We start from the raw sequence: 21,686 nt of genomic DNA, 5'->3' as shown, positions 1-21,686 counted from the left end.
GATCTGGATCCATAGAGGTCCAGAGAGTCTCATTCTTCAAGCTTTATAGAGAACAATGGAGGTCATGACCTTGTGTAGTGAGATTTGTTGAAGATTCTTCATAATTAGTCATATAGAGGTTGTTGATGCATCAAGACTAGGACTTTACGCGATGAATCAGTCTAGGAGGGCCAGATCTATGAATTGTTGGAGTAGATCTGACCTTAGAAGCAAGTTTGAGTGATTGCATGGAATGGACTCGCCGAGTCCGATGAGCAGACTCGGCGAGTAGCTTGAAGATTGCCTTGGACCGGCCAGAGAGTGGTCCAGACGAGTCAGGAGTTGACCCAGTGAGTCAGGGCGAGTTAGAGAGGATTGTCATGTGGTCTGAGTCGAGCTGGGACTCGCCGAGTCGTTCTTGAGACTCGGCGAGTTGAGTCGGGGTGGTCCCGCGATTCTTCCAGGTGGAACTCGTCGAGTCAGGGGGAGTACTCGACGTGTAGAAAGGGAATCCTAGAGAGTTGGTGAGAACGTCTAGACTCGCCGAGTTGCCGCGTGCACTCGCCGAGTCCGGTCAAAGTTGACCGTTGACCGTTGATCTGTGTTGACTTCTTAGGGATAGTCAACCTTAGAGATAAAAGTGTTAATTAGAGTCTTGTGATGTTATAGGAGGATTAGAGCTCGGAGGATCGAGTACGAGGGATTTCCAGGGATCGTGAGATACCGAGACACGCGAGGTGAGTCTTCTCACTATACTTTACCTTGAGTAGGTAATCAGAGTCATGTGATAGAGTATGTGTATGTTATGTGTATGCTATGTGTTGTACTGCATGATGTCTATGTGATTTATGTTGTGCATGCTTATAGAGTTGGAACCGGAAGGTTCCCAGAGTTAGAACCTGAGGGTTCACAGAGTTGGGTGCACGGACCCATAGAGTTATGGCCTCGAGTGGCTAATATGTGTTTTATGTGTGGTATTTTGGGGAACTCACTAAGCTTTGTGCTTACAGTGTTAGTGTTGTTGTTTCAGGTACTAGCGATGACCGTGGGAAGGCGCCGGCTTGATCTGTACACACGTAGAGGAATTCGATATAATTATGTGATCTTGGGATTTATATGATACATATTGGAATTTGAAATTTGATGTTTTATGAAATTAAGAGAGAAATGCTTTTATAAATTGTGAAAAATAAATTTTAAAATTTTCAGTGTTACACGGCGACACTATTACCGGCGACAAGGAGCTTTCGGGTGTGTCTTAACTCAAACTAAGGAAGTGGTATAAAATTTTCAAGAGAAAAACCATGTTTACAAAAGGATTTTGAGAAAAGAAAACAATATTAGAAAAAAGTATAAAGAAAAGAGTTATAGAAAAAGCGAAAAGAATTTTGAAAAGAGAAAAGGGTGTGGTGCATGCAATCAACCAAGCTCAAGTAAGTACTCCCAAATTACCCATACAAGTTTATGTTATGATTATCAGTTTCAGTTTCAGTAGAACAACATGCTAGAATAGGACTAGGGATCTAGGAGGATGCCTTATGTGCCTGCTATATGTGTTTCAGCTTTATGAGAATTGCATGCTAGTATTGAGTAGCCAGTAGTAGGATAGCCTGTTTAGGTTATGCCTGATAGTATGAGCTTAGCATTATATGCTAGTACAGTTTCTTGTTATGAGAATAGATGTGCTTGAGTAGTTTCCTGTGTCCGAATGCTACTTGCTTTGTGCTTTGTAGGACTCTGAGTGATGGGAGTTAGCCATCAGGTGAATACGTCACATCACATGTGATCAGGGTTGAATAATATCAGAGTGTTGGATTTGGCCCTATTGCGCAACTCTCGTCTGAGTCTAACCGTTGTAGGGACAAGTCTTCTACTCGAAGGATTATCTGAGCCTTGTCATATGTGATGATATTCAGGTGATGGCTAATTGGCATTACAAGGAGGCCTTTAGCAGCTGAAGACTGGGTTGGGTAGAGTCAGGGATTTCCCTAGGGGAAGCCTAGGATGAGAGTAGCAGAGATCAGTAGCAGTAGAAGGGACTTGGTTTAGTTAAGGTAACTCTTGAGGAGAGTACGGATAGATGTGGAAGGTAATATGGGCCACTACTAAAAGCAGAGGATTCGTACTCGATTCAAGAGGGGCCAAGACGAAACCAAGGAAATTGTAGAGTGTGTGTGAGATCCCTCAACAGCAATGAGTATTCTGACAGTTATTGCGATATGTTTTTAGCATGGTGACGTTGCGCGAGATACCAATTGGTAGTTCAAGTGCCGAGGAGGGATCTGGCTCAGGCTCTAGAGCGGGACAACTTGATGATCAGATAAGAGATGTCATTTCCGTAGAGATTATGTGCAACATCATTGATCAGACTCCTGTGATATTCGGTTCGGTTAGGGAGGCCATCGTGGAGCTTTTGGACAGTCGTCTTGAGGCCTTTATGGCCGGGATAGTTTCAGGGCAGTTTGGGGCTTGTCTAGAGCCCGACTCTTATGGATCCCAGGGATCCATCAGGGAGGGGGATCCCATTTCTAGCTCTTGCCATCAGGGGTCGGGAGTGAGTGGGGCACCCTGTCCCCAGGAGAGTTCTCTGCATGATTGGGTTGCTGCAGAGGTTTCACGAGTCGTTCTCGAGGAGCTACCCGACATCATCGAGAGGGTCACTGATAGGTTGACCAAGAAGCTCCAGGATCAGACAACGGTTGTTCAGACGATTGATGGGGTAACGCATGAGCGAGAGATTGAACGAGAGTCAGAAAGGAAGAGGAAACCGGATGAGGTTCAGTGGCCCACAAGTTCGGGTAAAAGAACCAAAGGGCCGAGTTCGAGATAGAGAGACTTCCAGGGCCGCAGCAGATGCGGTAAGTGTGGCAGGACACACGGGGGTGCGTGTAGTAGTAATAGAGGTGGTGATCCTGGTTGTTTCAAGTGCGGTCAAACTGGTCATTTTAACAGAAATTGTACTGCTACCATCGCCCAGGGACTTGACCCAATATGTTTCCATTGCAGTCGGAGGGGCCACAAGAAGGACCACTGTCCGAGTTTGTGTTCAGCAGGGCAGGTGACAGCTCCTGCCCCTGTGACTTCGAGAACCGCTAGCAGACGTCAGGGTCGAGCAAGGGCACCCACAGCTCAGAGCAGAGTCTTCCGGTTGATTTCAGCAAAGGATTCGAGTAGCACGGGATGTTGGAGGTATGTATCTTTTACCTTTCTGTCAATTATTATTTATGATGTTGTTGTTATGTTACTGCACCGATTTAGTAGGTACATATATTGGAATATTATATTACCTACTTTCAAGTGAATCATATGCCATCTGCATATCTTGGATTTGGAATGATAGCTGGAGGTCGTCCCCTGTAGAGCATGTTACTACAGATTCAGTAACTGTAGCAAGTATGAGTAAGACTCAGTAGTATCTCACTACCTTCGGGAAGGTGTCGTTCGGGTATAGATCGGTTATATTCAAGCACGAGGAGCACCTGAGGGAGGTGATAGAGACTTTGAGAAGGGAGAGACTTTTTGCAAGGTACTCCAAATGTGAGTTCCGGTTGTGCGAGGTACAATCTCTTGGGTACCTTGTCAATCAGAAGGGTATTCTAGTCGTTCCGGCTATGATAGAGGTCGTGATTCAGTGGGAGTTTCTGAGGTCTCTAATTGAGATTCGGAGCTTCTTGGGTCTAGCAGGTTATCACTAGAGATGTATTCAGATTCTTGGAAGTGGTGTGATCTTTTGGATTGGTTAGTAGTGACACGCTAGCAATGGCAAACATGGTTTTCAACAGATTGGGCATAGAATGGTAAGAAGGATTGAGGATCCTTCCATAATTATGTGTTGTAAAATGTTAGTTGAATCAAAGTGGGGGAGAATCATCCAAGGATTCAGAAGTATGAGCAATTTTGAAACTGGGATAAGTTTCGCATCTTTATCAGAAAGGAAGACAACCTAGGCAGTTGTGTGGTTTGAGGATGGTGTGAGATGGAAGTTTGGAAAAAACTTGCCAGTAAGGAGATCGCATTTTCATAATGTTTGCCAGCAAGCCTTAGGGATTCAGGTTGGGGATTCCAGTCAGGACCTGGTGTAACGCCCGTAGATCCAGGCTAGTCAATTTAGAGATAATAGGGGTTGAAAACGACTTTTTGACAAAATATTATTTAGAATAAATAATCTTAACCAAGTTGTAGAATATGTCACGAGGTTTCCGTACATATAAATAACGTCGAAATCCGAGTTATAATGAAGAAGTTATGACCCGTCGAAGTTTCGCGACGGAACCAACACAACACTGGGAAGCGTAAATAGTGAATTTACGATGGAGCGATATTTAGCCATAACGATCTAAATGAAAGTCGTAGAATACGTTAAACCAAGAGCGTCCATGAAAAGAACGTCCAAATCTGACTTCGTATGAGGAAGTTATGATTTTTCGAAGTTTCGGCTCAACAATGTACAACCCGAAATTCGAATATTAGATCGAGCGGTTTTTGGCCGACAGAACCTAAACGAGAATCGAAGATCTCGTTAATAGTAGCGTAGCGATAAAAAGACAGACGGAAACGGACGTCGGAGGAAGAAGTTATGAATTTTTAACGGACCAATCGTGTCCCAGCCTGTTAAAAATATAACTTTTAAAATAGAATGAAAATTAGCCGACGAAGTCTAAACGAAAGTTGTAGAGTACGTTCCTACCTTCGCGTGGATATAAAGAACATCGAAAACGGAGCTAGTATGCGAAAGTTGCGAATTTTTAAAGATTGTAGTCGAATTTGCGAAGCCTGGCGAGGAGCTGGTGATGTGGCAGCATCTGGGCCACCCATCGCTAATGAAGAAACGCGCTTCAGATCATGCCACGTAGCCCTCGCATTATGCCCCGCGTCTGAGGTTGGGTACGCCCAGCGTACCTCAATCTTATCCGGGTCCGATGCAAGTGCGAGCCAGCTGTGCGAAGCTGGCAACTGCATCCGAACTACGCCCAGCGTAGCCAAGGATTATGCCCAACGTAATCCGAGGCCTCGCATGATATAAAAGGGGGCCGATAGTTCCGAGTTTTTCACACCAATTCTCTTTCTCTCTCTAGTTTCTTTCTCTCTCTAACTCATTCCAAACCCCCCTAGCACCCGTAGGAAGCCTCGAGGCTCCCGGAGTCTCGAGAAAAAAGGGTCTTTCGGCTCGGAAACGCTGCTCCAGCGAAGCCTGGTTTTGCGAAAAACCCGCTGTAAGTGAGCTATGCCTACCTTATCTTTAGTATAGCTTATGTTTTAATATAATAACGTTATTAGGAACCTATAATGAGTATTTGGGCTATTATTATGAGTTATATAAGAGTGTTTCTTGACGCTTATATAATAGTAATAATATCTAGACTATTAATTAGTCGCGGTTAACGTTAGACTAAACTCTAGTGGTAATGATACTAGGTTTTGTCCGAGGGAAATTGTTTTAACAGTAACGAAGTGTTGTCTGAGTACCGAGTCATCACCTTATCAGGTGAGTGCATAATTAATTTCAACTTACACATAGATATGAAGTATTCTATATAAATTATGTGCAGTGTGTGCATATTATCTGTATACTTGCTATCTATGCTGGATGAACAATTTTATACATGTTTTAAATGATTTAAACTGTATATGTATTTTATATCTACGATAATGTTGGGGTAAAACATGGGTATATGCAATAGATGGAATATGAGTTGGATGATGAGTTGAGAGGTGTTATAGACCACGAGGTGAGGGTGAGAGGTGGACGATGTGAGAATTCTTTTCCCAAACGATGGCCCCGTCATTCAGCAGAGTATGGATGTCAACCACGGACTATTCTAGACAGTCCAATGGAACACTAGCAGGCTCGCAACCTGTAAGTGTTGTGAACGATGTGCTCACCCGGTGTACTCTAAACCTTGGTGATCATGCAAACTTGATGCCTAAACCCTGGTGATCATGAAGACTTGATGCCTAAACCTCGGTGATCATGCATACTTGATGCCTAAACCTTGGTGATCATGCATACTTGATGCCTAAACCCTAGCGACTATGCAGACTTAGTGTCCGTTGTGTAAACCGTGGCAACGATAGACTTCGTGCTGATTCCTTAGGATGATCCTTTGGAATGAGTGAACGAGAAATAGCTGATTCTTAAGGTTGATCCTTAAGAATAAAGAAGATAACGGGGATGGGTAATTGGGTTGATTGGTTGATTGTTTAAACATAATAATTATATTATTGTGGGTTGAAAACCCTATGTACTCACCAGGTTTCCCAACCTGACCCACTCAGTTTATTTATATCACAGGTGTTGTTATGATGTCACATTAAACTGAGAGATTAAGGAGATATAAATCACTAGTGATAATGAATGTAAGTTCTGTTTATGCTTATGTTTCTATATTGATGATGACATCCCAAATGTTTTAAAATGAATAAAAAGACTTTTCTTCGGAAATGCTTTGATAACGTATTTATCATGTTTTATTGGGTTCCAATTCCGCAACATTTTTATTAAAAGAGGTACTCTGATTTTTATAAAGCATAAACAAAATCGGTCTTTTCTGGCCGAGAAAATGGGGATGTCACACCTGGGTTCAGTGTTGAAAGATAGGTCGTATGTATACTCGTCGTCGGATGTGTTCGGATCAGTAACCAGCGAATGAGATAGTGTTAGAGTGTTGTAAGTCTGTGGGTGTAGCCGTAGCATTCACTAGTAGTCAGATAGTGTTAGAGTGTTGTAAGTCTGCCGGTGTAGCCGTAGCATTCACTAGCAGCCAGATAGTGTCAGAGTGTTGTAAGTCTGCGGGTGTAGCCGTAGCATTCACTAGCAATTAGGTAGTGCTAGAGTGTTGTGAGACTGTGGGCGTAGCTATGGAATACACTTGGCTGGTAGACAACATGAGCGCGTTGTTAGGACGCGGAAGGAACATTAGCCCCCCCAGTTCGGGCATAGCAGTAAGGATGTGGAAATCCACGAAGTGGATTTCATAATTATCTGGATGGATTAGACCTAGTTGAGCCAGTGATAAGACTGTAGGAATGCCATTGCAGTTTTGAGATCGAGGAAGCAATGGATTGCTTCAGGTTACTTGTTATATAAGGCTACAATTGGTCATGTAGCAATCACGTTAGCCGCGGGTTGGTAACACCAGGATTCGACGCTCGGACTCGCTCGGTTGGATCAAGAGGTTGTTAGAGCCTCAGTGACATGATAACTAGTGGCAACTAGTTCCAGGGAAGGTTTTTGTTTGGAGGTCGTGTGAGGCGACTAAAATAGGGAGTCTTTTGGCTCCGCAGTCGGGTTGGAACCTAATATTTCAGATGGCTGACGAATGAATTGAGACCAGGAAGGTCTTGAGAGATGTTGGAAAAGAAGCCATGTAGCAGCATGCTGTTTCAGGCAGTTCAGTGTTCAGGTAGTTCAGTGTTCCAGACAGTTCAATGTTCAGGCAGTTCAGTGTTCAGGCAGTTAAGTGTTTCAGGCAATCAGTGTTTAGGCAGTTCAGTGTTCAGGCAGTTTAGTGTTTCAGGCAATCAGTGTTCCAGGCGCTTCAGTGTTTCCAGGCAGATCAGTGTTTCACACAGTGTTGGGTCTCCAGCGGTAATGGTATTTTGGATTTTCATGGATAGCTTGGGGAGTGGCAAGTCATTCATAGCACGATTATCTGAGTTATGGCAAAGTATAAGTGGATCATAGGGATAAGTGGATATGTGAATTCTGTTGTTCTAGTGGGAATCTGGAGTAGTTAGCATGTAAGGAATGGTAAGGAATGATTTCGAGGATGAAATCTAATTTAAATGGCCGGAGTAATGGATAACGTGAAAGGTATGTTCTTCGCAGTGGTAGGGGAGATGGTTAGTTATGGGGAGTTGCCTTGGGGAAGCCAGAAAACTTGCAAGGAAAAAAGGGTGAGCCTCTAGGATGTTCATCATAAGTACTCAGGGAGTACCAGATGGATGGTCAGTTGGGTAGGATGTGTTCTTAGGATTGTTGAAAATTAGAGTGCACTCAAGGTGATTAGCTACAAGAACTAATTTCATTCTGAGTGACCGGGCGGAAGGTCCATGGAAGTGGTCGACCGGAGTTATATTCATCTGGCAAAGGTGATGCGAACGAATTGCAAGACAGTTGGCTGTAGCAGACTTCGAGGACAGAGTCTAGTTTAAGTGGGGGAGAGTTATAACACCCAGAATCAGGAAGATCGGGAAAAGGAAAGAAAAGCCCTAAGTCAAAGGAGTCAACTCGTGGAGTCCAAGGAGGAACTCGACGAGTCGGAGCGTGACCCGTGTCGTGGATCAAGTGACTGACTCGGCGAGTCGGGGAGACTGACTCGGCGAGTTTGGTCTGGGTTGGGAAACCCTAATTTGGGGACTTGGCACCCTATTTAAGCATCTCATTCTCATTTCTAAGGTTTCATTTGCAGCCTCCATTGTCCAGAGATGAAACCCTAGCCACCCAACTTCATTCTTGAGCTTATGTGAGAAGATTAAGGTCCCTTTTGAGTGCATCTTGAAGGTTGAAGGAGAAAGAGCAAGGAAGGAGTATAGATCCAGAGTTTGGGTGTCATCTCATATCATTTGAAGGTATGAAGCTCATACCTTGGCTATTAATCATGTAGATCCCCTTCTTTGCTAGTATCTTGTCACTTTTGGGACCATTTCCAAGGCCAACCTGAGTATTGAGCCTTTGAGGACGAATAGAGATTAGATCTGAGCATTTCTGAGCTCTAGAAGCTTTGAGTGAGAAGCTTTACTCACATTGTAGTTTAGATTAGGGTGTTCTAGCCTCATAACACCTTGCATGCACGTAAATTTAGAAACTTTACGTGCAATGCTATCATAAGGAGTCCAAATCTATGAGTTGGAAGTGTTGGAATAGACTGAAATCAACAGAATAGAGTTGTCACAAAGAGGACTCGGCGAGTCGGGTCGCAAAACCCAAACCCTTCTATTTATGAGTCAAATCAGTGAGTGGGTTAGAGAATGTCACACCCCCGAACCAGACGGCGGAAACGTCCGAGGGCTATTGTGACTCAATTGAATACCATCACAATGAATATACATGAAACATAACATCATACATCACCAAGCATTGAAATATTACAACTGGTAGCGTTTACATTTAGTACATTGTTTCATAACATTACATTCCCAAAAAGTAGATTGTTCGATACTAGTTAAACAAACAACAAGACATCACTGAGTACATTTTTCCCTTCGATTTACCTGTTACCTGAGAATACAAGTATTTTGAAAAACGTCAACATATGAAATGTTGGTGAGTTCATAAGTAATGTTTGAAATTTAATGTTTTGTATTGTTTTGAAAACCACCAGAAAATCCGATATTTTCTGAAAAGAGCATAGTATAAAAGTGTGAAGATCCGTAAGTATGCTTGTTTGTTTCTATAAATGTAAAAAAAAAGTTGTTAAACTTGGTATGCATCTCATAGGTGTATGAATTGAAAATCCTAGGAAAACCCGATGTTTTCCTAATACTTTGAATTAAGCGTTTTATATTTTGTTATTTCGATGCGACGTGTGTATTCGATGAGTCCCGGTGACATTGGATTAATTATGGATTGTGAATTGTTATAAACACACATTAATGAAAATGACTAGTTTACAACTATACAAACGATCCCTTAGGCGTCGTTCGTACTATTCACTTAATCCAACCACCCTAAATTCTCATAGCCCCACAACCGAGGAGGAAAAGAGGGTGCGAAGCCCCCGATATTACCATAAGTCGTTCAAGGCTATCGTGAATGCGAAGGGCCCTTAGCCCGACTCGTATTGGTGAATTATCGACTTTGCTAGCAGTACCAAAGGACCCTTGGGGCCCAACAACACAAAAGCCATTGAAAGTCCTTTTACACGGAATTAGGTCATATAAGACCCAACTACATGTAAGCGAGTTTCCTTCGGGCCTAAAGATCATGTCGTTGGGCTAGCTAGGCCCATCAAGCACGATTTGAAACTTTCGGGCCCAAAGATGGTGTATCGACGTCTGGTGTATTCCCACGTGTGTATTGACTTCCCGAAATTTCCGCATGTGTATTGAAGTAGCGTCGTATTATTAAGTTCGAATTTGTTATTGATTCGAGACCGAATCAGTTCGTTTGATAACGATTTTGGTGTTGAAGGTGTATTATATTTCGTCGATAGTCGTGGTACTAGTATTCCATCCTAACAGATTTATTGTTTAAAGTCACTAGAAATTTTCTTTTGCAGCCCCTTTCTTTTGGATAAATTTTCAATTTTGGCCCTTTGTATAAAAGAATTTCCGTTTTAGTCCTTAAACCATTTTTCTAGACCCTTTAGTATCAAAACTTATTAAAAGGGTATTTTTCAGCTCAAGCTTATTTGAAAAATAGTATTACTCCCTCAAGATGAAGTTTTCTCGGCTGAAACCTCAATTTTTCGCAATTTTTACATTTTTGGCCCAAAATAGAAAATTTTTGCATCTTTAGTCCCTTTTGAATATGAAAAGTATTTTTAACCCTTGAAATGGACTTGGAGCACTAGTAGTCCTCTGTTTTACAGAAAAATACAGATTCAGCCCCTCTAGTTTGAAAATCTCGCAATTTGGGCCTTGTTGGGCCAAAAAGTGCATTTTTAGCCCATTAGGTTTAAAATTTTCCATTTTAGTCCTTCAAAAGAGTAATTTTCCAGAAAATACATTTTTGAAACTGTTTTAACTCATCTCAACAATCAGAATTTGTATTTTGACATTTTGGGCCCTTTAACTTTATATTTTTAACATTTAAAGTCCAAAAATGGGATTTTAGCCCAAAGGAGTTCATATTAACCAACTTGGTTATTTTTATAGAGTTGATTTGTATGAAATAATATGATTTATACTTATTTCATTCAACATAATGTAGATCTCGGTTTTGAGTTCCTTTTTGACTAGATCCAACACCATAATCACATAAGAACATGTAAATAAACATAGAAATCACACAAAGCATACATATACTCATAGATCTACACATTTGCTTGTATTACCCCCCCCCCCCCCATAAAACTTATAAAAACCGAAAAATAGGGGGTATGAAGCTCACCTTTGGGTGTGGTTTCGGTTTTGGAGAAGAGATGGAAATAAATGAGGTGATTTTCGGCCCTAGCAACCTTTCCTTGAAGATCTCGAGTTTAGGAGCTTCTAAGGTGTAAGATCACAAGATTGAATGAATTTAGAAGAGATTTTTATGAAGTGAAGGGAGTTAGATCATAAGTTAGCCATTAACTTACCTTAGATGATGAATCACTTTATGAAGATCCTTAAGCATCTAGCCAAATTTTCAAGATCTTGGATGGAGAGAGTGGGTGATTCTTGAGTAATTTAGAGAGTGTTTTTGTGAGGTGTGTGTGTGTGTGTGCACTCTCGGCCGAAACAAGAAGGGAGGGGAGAAGTGAGAAGCTTGACAAGATTGTTGCATGGAAAACCTAAGGACAAAAATGAGGTGTCATGAAATAAGTCAACTCTTCCTTTTCTTTTGGGCTTGTCTTGGGCCGAGAATGGAGAGAGGAGAGAAAAGATTTTTGGGCTTTTTGCCCCTAAGCCCCTATTAGAGTTAGGTTGAATGATTGTTGGCCTTATAAAATATAAGTGTGATTTTTATGTTTTATTAGGCTAGATTAGGTTAATTATGGTCCATAGTAGTTCATATAATTGATTTATTTCATTCTAGGCCCAATATGGCCCAAAATGTTGGAATTAAATGAAGTGGGTCCAATTAGAGCCCATTTAAGGTTCTAAGCCCAAGATAGTAAGGTTGGAAGCTAATTGGTCCATTGGGCCCAATAAGGAAGTCATAGTCCAAAATGGACCTACACAAGAACTTCTAGGGTTTCCAATTACTTGTTGACTATTTGAAATGCTTGTATGGTGTACTTGATTGAAATTTGGTTGCCATGAAGTAAGTATCTTACATGCTCTTAAGTTTTTTATTCAACATTTTACATGAGTGTTGTGATTACAAGACACAAAATTTCTAGTTGTGACAGAGAAGGATTCAGCAAGCCTGTGCCCATGATGGACATGTAGATCATGGTACTCGACAAGTTCAAGGAGGAACTCGGTGAGTCCAAGGTAATCTCCTTAGCCGATGAAGATGGACTCGGCGAGTTGTAGAACAACTCGACATGTCGGTTGAAGATAGTCCCGACATGTTAGATGAAGGAGAACTCGTCGAGTTCTCGCTAGACTCGACGGGTGGAGTCGGGGTTGTTTGGGATTTGAGGAGCATGGACTCGGCGAGTTGGTAGAATAACTCGGCGAGTCAAGTCAACTGGAAGGTTGACTTTGACCAGGACCTTGACCAGAGTTGGCTTAGTTAACCTCTGGAGGACAGTTTAGGCTAAGTTCTATTATTTGGTGTTGGTAGTTCGGTGAGCTAGGAGAGTAGGGCTTCAGAGAATAGTCGATTAGCAGCCATAGGATTATCAACAAAGTTCAATAGTACAGGTGAGTTTTCCTTCCAGTAGGAACGGGTCTACGACCACAATGCCAGCCCGTTTAGATAGCAGTAGTTCCGGACTTTGGTCCGATGCAGTAGTTCAGTATGCTTGATGTCTTTGTGATTCGGGCATGTTTATGTGTTAGTTAGTCCGGACCTCGGTCCGATGCAGTATGCATTATATGTGTTTATGTTATATGATATGATCATGTTATGCTATGTTTAGTTAGTTTGGACTTCGGTCTGATGCACGGGGCAAGGCTCCAGTTAGTTCGGACTTCGGTCCATAGTTAGTCAGCCTAGGATGTTTTACTCTGATGATAAGAATATGTTTTGAATTAACACTTTGATTTTATGCTATAATTCATGTTATGGATTGACAATCGTGGTTTAAGTAATGTTTTTCAAACGAAATTTTTGGTTATGATTTTTGGGTCGTTACAATTTGGATGTTATGTTTGTTTTCTATGTTTTTTTTTTTTTTTTTCACTTCATGTTTGTTTTTTAGGTTTTTAATGTAATTTTTAATTTCACGTAATTTTTTTATGATTTCTAAAATGTAATTTTTAATTTTATGTTATTTTTAGTTTTAGTATGGTACTTATTAAAAAATTCAAATTTTTTTATATAAAAAATTATAGGTAAAAACCATTTACCATATATTAGTTCGTAGGTAAAATTTGTAAAAAGATGTAAAAGATGATGTGGGTTTAGTGGCACCCTTTACCATTGGTTGTGATAAAGTTTTAATGAATTAGAAGACTCATGTTTGGACTGGATTGAGTTGCAATTTGCTTCTATTGGGTTGTCATAAAGTGCTAAAACTTAGTGGTAACAGTTTATTGGGCTCCAATTTTCATGAAATATGCAAATATTACAAGAAAAAGTGAGAGAAGCTTCAGCTCGTGACTCAGGTGAAGTAAGGCATGCACATTACCCACTAAACTAACAATGTTTTTGTTATTGATATCTCGTACGTAACATTGATATTCATACCTTTATTTGATGCATAGTTCATAAAATCGCAAAATTGTAACCTAAGACATGAAAATCGTAGCCTAATCTAGCCCAAACTTCGATTTTCATAGCGAAATTTATAATGTTTACTTGAGAAACTATTTAAAGTATGATAAGATTTGTCTTTTACTTATAAAGTAATTTGGGTCCTACTAATTGGACCCAAAATTTTCTTAGGAGACCTCTCATTAATGATTTTTTAGATATAAATTTCCGTAATTACTAAAAGCTATTTTTTTGAAACTCGTACCTATCATTTAATTATTATTAACTTTTTATTTATTATATATTTTATTCTTTTATAATCAAATAATAATGTCAACGTTTTCTATATATTTCAATATTTTCTAAATTTTAATATTTTTATAAACCAATAAATAAAAATAAAATGATATTAAATATTTAAATGAAAACTAAGTATTATTAATAGAAAATGTAGTGACGGTATATATATCTATAGCGACCATTGTTTCAAGTATATATATAAGCATACACCAATCTAAAATAAAAATCTACACACACTAAAAATCTCATTCTTTTCTTTTATTTAAAAACAGAAATAAAATTTAAATTTTTTATTTAAAATATTTTATTTTATAGATTTTAAAAAATAAATATATTTTTATTTTAACACTTTTTTTTGTATATGATATATTTTTTTTCTATAAACAAATATTTATATTGAACTATTTTATTATGTAATAATTAGTTTTATTTAAAGTAAAATATAAAATAACCATGAAAGATGAGAGGATCCTTTAAAAATATAAAAAGTTAGAGTAATAAATAGGTCGAGGTTTTGTAATGATTAGTTTATTTTAGAAAAAAATTAAATTAATTATTAAGGGTCCTTTAAGAATATAAAAAGAGTCCAAATAACTGGACCGAATAATTTTATAATTTTTTCGCAACCTTTCACGTATACCTATAAACCCAACTTCAAGTTTTCCTTTTCTATGTTTTTAACCAATTAAACATGCGTAGCTTTTTGTTCCAAAACTTTGAAAACAAAATTTCTCCAAATTTTAAATCGCTCAATTGTTGTATTATCTTTTTTAAATAATTAATTTGTTTTTATTGTCAAGGGTTTTATATAAATTTTACCAAATATATAAACTTTTAGTGTCTTATACAACAAGGTCTCTCATTATTTTTATAGATTTTTATTATTTATTTTAGTTATTTAATGAATTTGATAGTTCTTTCCCATATATAACATTAATTTTTAATTATGTTTTTGAAATGTTTTATGTAATTTTATATTTTATATTGTCATTTAATTTATCTGATAGTTTGTATCAAAAGTTATTACTTTATTAATTATCAACTAGCTTGTCAAGTAAAAATAGTTTTCAGCTAAATGTTATAGTTTCAGTTAGTTAGTTTGACACACACAACCTTAGAGTAATATTAGGCAACATGTTTTGGGGATTTTATTATCATTTTAACTAGAAGTTATAGTTTCGGTTAGTCTGACACACACAACTTAAGAGTACTATTACACAACGAGCTTTTGGGAGTTTTTTGCTATTAAGGAGAAACTCAATTAAACAAATATATTCGTTCAACAATATGAGTTTGAAACTTTTAGTTTAAATGACATGTATAATCCAAAATTTACTTCAAGTTGTTTTTTAATGCTTTTAACTTTTAACTTCTATATATATATATATATATATATATATATATATATATATATATATATATATATATATAATCATTTCTCGGTGATAATCTTTTCTCGGCCCGCCAAAAGACAAGCCAAAATCTCGGTGATAATCTTATTTTGTTTCCAAACACTGAGTCATAAGAGTATGCGGCATGGGCCAGAACGAGAAATGACGAGGCTGAGTTGGCATCCCGAAACGCTGTCTTAACCAGGGGAACACCGCCCCCTACTCGTTGCATCTCGTCGAGCAAGTCTCGTGGCCATCGCAACAACTTGAAACGGGAAAAAAATGACCGTTGTTGGCTTATGACCGACGGTCAATATTCAAACAAAAAAAAATTTACCTTTTTACCTATAAATACTACTTTTAAGCCATTTTTTTTAAACCTTTCTCTCATTCTCTCTATATCTTATATACATTTCTTTTTTAAAATTTTTAAAAAATGGAGCAAAACCCAAACACCCTCCTTCATCATCAAACCAAAACATAACCTCGCCTCTCGGATTCACGGGTTATGAACATTATTTCAACATTTTATCGTCACAAGGCTCATCACAAATCTCATACCAAGGTGGCACTTTCAATCCCGCTTCACCGCAACTGCAATTTCTCAACTCACCTTACCTTCAACAAAATCAATTTGGTCAAAACCCAAATTTACAACAAATCTTTTCCCTACTTTTGCTTCGATGCAACAAACAACCAACCAGCCATCGCCTACAACACAACCATCAGTTCAAGTGGAAGTGAGAGGTAGTAAGAGAGGGAAAGGGAAAGGAAAATCAAAAGGGAAATCGATAGCGGTTGAAACAGAAAGTGCAGACGTTCCACAATGGTGGACACCGGATGAGGAATATGCTTTGACAACGGCTTGGTGTGCTACTTCAAAAGACGAACTTCGTGGAAATGGAATGAAAAAATGAGCTTATTGGGGGGCGGTGCTCGATTCACGCTATTTTAAAGAAAATTCGTATCGCAACAATGTCATGTTGAGCAGCAAATGGGGTCAAATAACTAAGCGGTGCAACAAATTCAACGGTATTTACAACCGGCTTCAGGCGCAACAGCAAAGCGAACCAACGACTTTGATTTGTTCAAATCTACTAAGGAACAATATCGGGTCGAAATGGGACATGTTTTCGACTTTGAAAAATCATGGGAGTTATTGCGCGCGAATCCAAGGTGGAATAAAACACCTACATCGTCGGAGGTTCAATCCAAAAGGTCTCGTAATTCGAGCTCGGTCGACGTGTCGGACGCACGGACTCATATCGACCTTAACGCCGACACCGATGATATCCCGAATGATATCAAGGAGATATCCCCACCACGACGACCGCCCGGACGCGACAAAGCGAGGTGCGCTGCAAGACATGCGGAGGAGGTTGAGGCAAAAGCAAAAGATGCGGCGGAAATGAGAGCGAAATTCGACGAGCACAATTTATTAATAAAAGGAAAAAATGTGTTGAAACGTCGTCATTTGGAGTTTCTAGAAAGACAGGCACGAGAGAAGCAAACGCAAAAAGAGAGAGAACTAATGACACATCAGTTGTCAATTCTTTGGACGAGCGAGGATGAACAAATTAGGAAGCAATATTTGGGTTAATTTGGATTTTATGAGTAATTTGAATGATATTTTAGTTATGATTTTAGGTTTAAAATTATGTTTTTTTTTTAATTGTAATCATAATTTTAGATTTTAAATATTATGTTTTTTTTTCTTTTTTCTTTTATGTTTTTTATAAAAATATATTCATGTTAGTGATTAAAAAAAACACAAAAACGAAAAAAACGAAAAAGAAAAAAAAAAACCGAAAAGGTAAAAAGAAAAAAATCAAATTCGAAAAAAAAAAAATAAATATATATATATATATATATATATATATATATATATATATATATATATATATATATATATATATATATATATATATATATTCTCAAAAAGTTGGTGTTACATCTTGTTGTCCATTTCCCACTTGGTGTTATAACACCATGTGATTATGTAGCATGTGAGGTGGCACAATTTGGTGTTGTATCTTGTTGCCCACACCCAACACCCTAACAAATATCATACCTAAAACGTGTTGGATACATAATCTTCTACTTGGGCTATCTATTCTTGTTACTAAAGCTACAATGGTATATTGTGACAATATCAGGGCTATCTACCTCTCCAATAAATTGGTTCAACATCATCACACAAAACACATATAAATTGAATTCCATTCATTTCGTTCGAGAGCAAGTAGCCAAAGACAATGTAACATCCCAAATTTCGAGTCCAAAAATTTCTTTTAAAAACATTACTAATTCATAGCGTTAAGTCATTCAAACATACAAAAGGGTTTATATGACAAATCATAGTTTCATTTCTAAGACACTTGCTTAATTATCAGAGTAAAAATCCCAGGCTAACTTGCCATGGTGTGTGTGCACTGCAATCCTCCCGAGCTACTCTTCTGAAAAACTAAATTCCTGAAACCAAAACTGTAATCCGTAAGCACGAAGCTTAGTGAGTTCCCCAACCTACCGCATACCATACATATCTACTGATCCATACATGTCATACATAACACTGAGCACATAGCCACGTACTAGGCTCCCGCCTGCTACATTGGGCCTCGCCCGCTATCGGACCCCGTCCGCTACCAGGCTCCACCTGGCTTCGAGCCCCGCTCGGCGTACAAATCTGTTTTCCTTAGGCCCCGCCTGTCTCCGGGCCCCGCCCGCTATCATATACTAGCATACAATCATATCACAACACATAACTAACATACTCTACTGGATTACTGTACTAAGGCCTTGCCTATCTTGGGCCTCGCCCCCTGTCTTACTACTGATGAATCATGGAACCTCGTCCACGCTCCTACTGACAGTGAGATACGGGCCCAACCCACACTCACTCTTCTCCTTACTTGGGCCTCGCCCCTGCTCTACTGCTAATGAGGTATGGAACACCGTCCACACTCTGCTATTGGTGAGATACGGGACCTCACTCACACTCACCTCTCTACCAGGCACATACATGTATCACACAGACAACAAATATAACTATCATACAAACCATTCCTTGGGCACCTGCCCGCTAACATTGGACCTTGGTTCCGAATGTCATACTAGCATACTGTGCCTAGGGCTAACCCCCGGGTCTTCCTACTCACAACTACATGTACCGACATTGTGGTCGTACACCCATTCACACAAAGGGAAACTCACATGCGCTGCTGAGCTTTGTTGATAACCCTCTGACTGCTGTCCGATAACTCTCTGAACCGCTGCTCCACTAGCTCCCCGAGCTACTATTATCAATATAACACTTAGTTCCAAACTGAACTCTAGAAGTCAAACTAAGTCAACTCCGGTCAAAGTCAAAGTCCTGGTCAAAGTCAACCTTCTAGTTGACTCGACTCGCCGAGTCAACTCATAGACTCACTGAGTCCTTAAACTCAGAAACTCTCAAAATACGACTTAACTCGCCGAGTCACCCGAAGACTCGTCGAGTTCAACGATCCATGAGTCTCATCCTGTCCAACTCGCTGAGTCACCACTCAACTCACTGCTCTGCGTCTTAACCAGAAAAGGTTGAGGTTCTACGACCAGACTCGCCGAGTTGTACTTCCAACTCGCCGAGTACACCCATATGACTTGCTGAGTCTCTTCAAATCCCAATCCATACCATGGCTTTTCGAGCCATGCAGGGGCTCCAATCCATAGATCCACTCTTCTACAGTCTATCCCCCACGTAAAGTTGCAAACTTTACGTGAAACCAAGGAGCTAAAAGCCCAAAACATTCTAGGGCTAGGGTTTAAGACAAATGGGCTTCACCAACAACTTATTGACATAAACTTTATGACCTTCTGGACCATCACAAGTCTAGATCTGAGGTAGCAACCTCAGATCTAGGCCTCTAACTCGACATAGATCTCAATCATGCCCAAAATGCCCCAAATCTCAAACATATGATAGATCTAATTGCAATAAAGCCAAAGCAACAACTTGTTACCTCCAATATATGCTCCAACTGAAGTAGATCCCGGATCTACACCACTCCTTTGCAGCAAGCCTCTTGATCTCCAAGCCCCTTTCTACCAAAATCACTTATCTAGGCTCTAAATTGCTTCCAAGGGCTCTTACTCACGATTTAGGGTTTCTGGATCTCAAAAGGGGAGTAAAGAGGCTGGGGAAGGGATGTAATGTTCTTTAAATAGGGCACAACCCTCGAGATTAGGGTTTTTCTCGCCCAAACCAGACTCGCCGAGTCCACTAGCCGACTCGCCGAGTCGGTCACTTACTCTATGCCCCGGATCCCGCTCCGACTCGTCGAGTTCCTTCCTGGACTCGACGAGTTGACTCATGACTTAGAGCTTTTCCTTTCTTTTCTTGGTCTTTCTGATTTTGGGTGTTACAAGCAAGGTCTAGCCAAATTGCCAACCAAAGGACTTGCCAAAACTTTATTAGAAGATATTATGAAAAAATCGTCTTCCTCAATCTTACGTTACCCAAAACCGGTCAAACATGTTATAGCATGCCATAATTTATTAAGGTCATAATGGCACTCACTATAAACAACATTAGTAATTAGTTACGATAGAACCCTTTAGTTAATGTATTATATTATTCACAACAAAATAACAACATACTTTAGATTCCAACTTTAAAAAGAAATTACCGCATGTTGCTTAAACTTAACTGAAAAAATGTATTGCCTAAAAACAGATAATATATATATATATATATATATATATATATATATATATATATATATATATATATATATATATATATATATATATATATATATATATTATCTAAAATGAAAAACTAGTATCAAGTATACAAACACTACTACCACAATGGCGACAATCGAATCAAGATCGTCCAAATCCAGCAGCCGCCTTCCATCTTTTGCGGGTTTCAATCTTTTCAGGGCTTGACAATCCGGTCCTGTCCTCATACTTTTGTTCCAGCTCCTGTTTCATGTCATAAAATCAATCATAAGAAAGATCCAGATGGATGCCATGTCAGCGCCACATCATCCATCATACGAGTTTAACGGTTTAACCCTCCTTGTTATTAATGATAATTACTAACCTGCAGTTGTGAACGTATGCTATCAACAACTTGTGCAGTCATTCTGTCAAAGAAGAGAACACCCTGTAGCGTCATGCACAGATAGAAATAGGTAAGAGTTTAGAAACTATTTGTAAAAATGATGTTTTAACTTGCCTCTAAATGATCAAATTCATGTTGAAAAACCCGTGCAGGGAGGCCTGATAAGCCAACTGAAAACTTTTCACCGGTTATGTCTTGCGCATCAACCTTAACAGCTTCTGGCCTCTGTAAAACCGTAAAAAGTCAGTCAAAGGTCAAACACATGAAGCAGTAGGAAAAGTAATAGTATGTTATTACAAATTTACAATACCACCACATCAGCATTGATGCCTGGAAAAGATAAGCATCCTTCTGTAAAAGGAGCCAACTTTTTAGAATATCTTGTGACACGTGGATTTACAAGAACAATTTCTTCTCCTTCGCCTCGTTCACCAACTGGATTAAACACCATAAGTTGAACGTTAATTCCAACTTGGGGTGCTGAGAGCCCGATTCCATCAGTTCTGTGGACAAGGAAGCCAACAACTCCTGTAAATAACAACATTTGCTATAAGCCTAAACAATGAAAATGAAACAATCACTTCAATGTTTCAAGGTTATTACAAGACTGCAGATAAACGAGGGAAGAACACTTACTTGTACATTACATCAAACATTTCGTCAACTAATTTCTTCAAGTTCTCATCGAATGTAGCAATGAGCTTGTTCTTTGCCCTCAGTATAGGGTCTGGATACAGCACAACCTTGAGCGGAGCTTCAAACTGCATATCAGCCGCTGTAATTTACTAGCAGTTAGAAGGAAGTTATACGGTGATTTGAGAATTACGAGTTTGATTTTGACAAGTCAAACTTATGCAGTTACTAAATTAAAAAGACCTAACAGCTTATCTGAACATAGAAAAAAATTTCTGAACATATTATCGGTATAAATGAGCATTCAGAGGAGATGTTTTACCTGAAGCTGTTTCCTCTTCCTTTTTCAGTGAGAAGCCTCGCTTGGCCTGAGCTTGGACGGCGACGGCTGGAGGTCTGTATTGGTAATTTGAAGAGAATATCGGCTTGCCGGCGGAGGAAGTGGCTAGACTGAAGCTTGACGAAGGAGTGTCCCGCCGATGGCTAGTAGTTGGGAAGGTAGCGTGAAAGAGGGCCGATGAGTGTATCCAATTTGCACATGCCATGGTTGCGCAGTCGTGTGGTTGTTGAATATCTACAAGTAAAATAAGTAGCGATCAATATGCACCTGTTTTATGTGTAAAATGACCAAAAAGGGCTTTGCATATAAGCATCTTAAGAACATCATTCAAAAAACACTAGGAGCAAATCACTAATCAGTAGCATCTATTGTTCATTCTTAAGTTAACCAACATAACAATTCAAAAGTTAAACATTAAAACATGTATATTAGAATTGATAAGTGAAAACATGCATAATTTGCAAATCAGTAGCAGCAAACAAA

The 21,686-nt window shown here is 39.3% G+C and overlaps 1 protein-coding gene across 2 annotated transcripts; it reads right to left on the bottom strand.

Moving 5' to 3' along the window:
* Positions 1 to 19,741: 19,741 nt before the first annotated feature.
* Positions 19,742 to 21,445, bottom strand: LOC128132223 (peptide deformylase 1B, chloroplastic-like). Of its 2 annotated transcripts, none has more exons than XM_052768553.1 (6): positions 21,186 to 21,445; positions 20,867 to 21,005; positions 20,541 to 20,733; positions 20,345 to 20,455; positions 20,210 to 20,272; positions 19,742 to 20,088 (listed from the first exon to the last, which is right to left on the bottom strand). In XM_052768553.1, exons 1-6 carry the CDS (start codon positions 21,406 to 21,408, stop codon positions 19,987 to 19,989), a joined length of 831 nt encoding a protein of 276 aa, XP_052624513.1. In that variant the 5' UTR covers positions 21,409 to 21,445; the 3' UTR covers positions 19,742 to 19,986. The 2 variants fall into 2 exon arrangements, with proteins under 2 accessions (XP_052624513.1, XP_052624514.1); XM_052768554.1 differs by having other exon boundaries at positions 19,951 to 20,088; positions 20,210 to 20,252; positions 21,186 to 21,437.
* Positions 21,446 to 21,686: the final 241 nt, after the last annotated feature.

This window comes from Lactuca sativa, chromosome 2 (genome assembly GCF_002870075.4).
Source record: "Lactuca sativa cultivar Salinas chromosome 2, Lsat_Salinas_v11, whole genome shotgun sequence".
NCBI lineage: Eukaryota > Viridiplantae > Streptophyta > Magnoliopsida > Asterales > Asteraceae > Lactuca > Lactuca sativa.
Note: the sequence above shows the minus strand (reverse complement) of the source record. Positions and strands in the feature narration are given on the sequence as shown.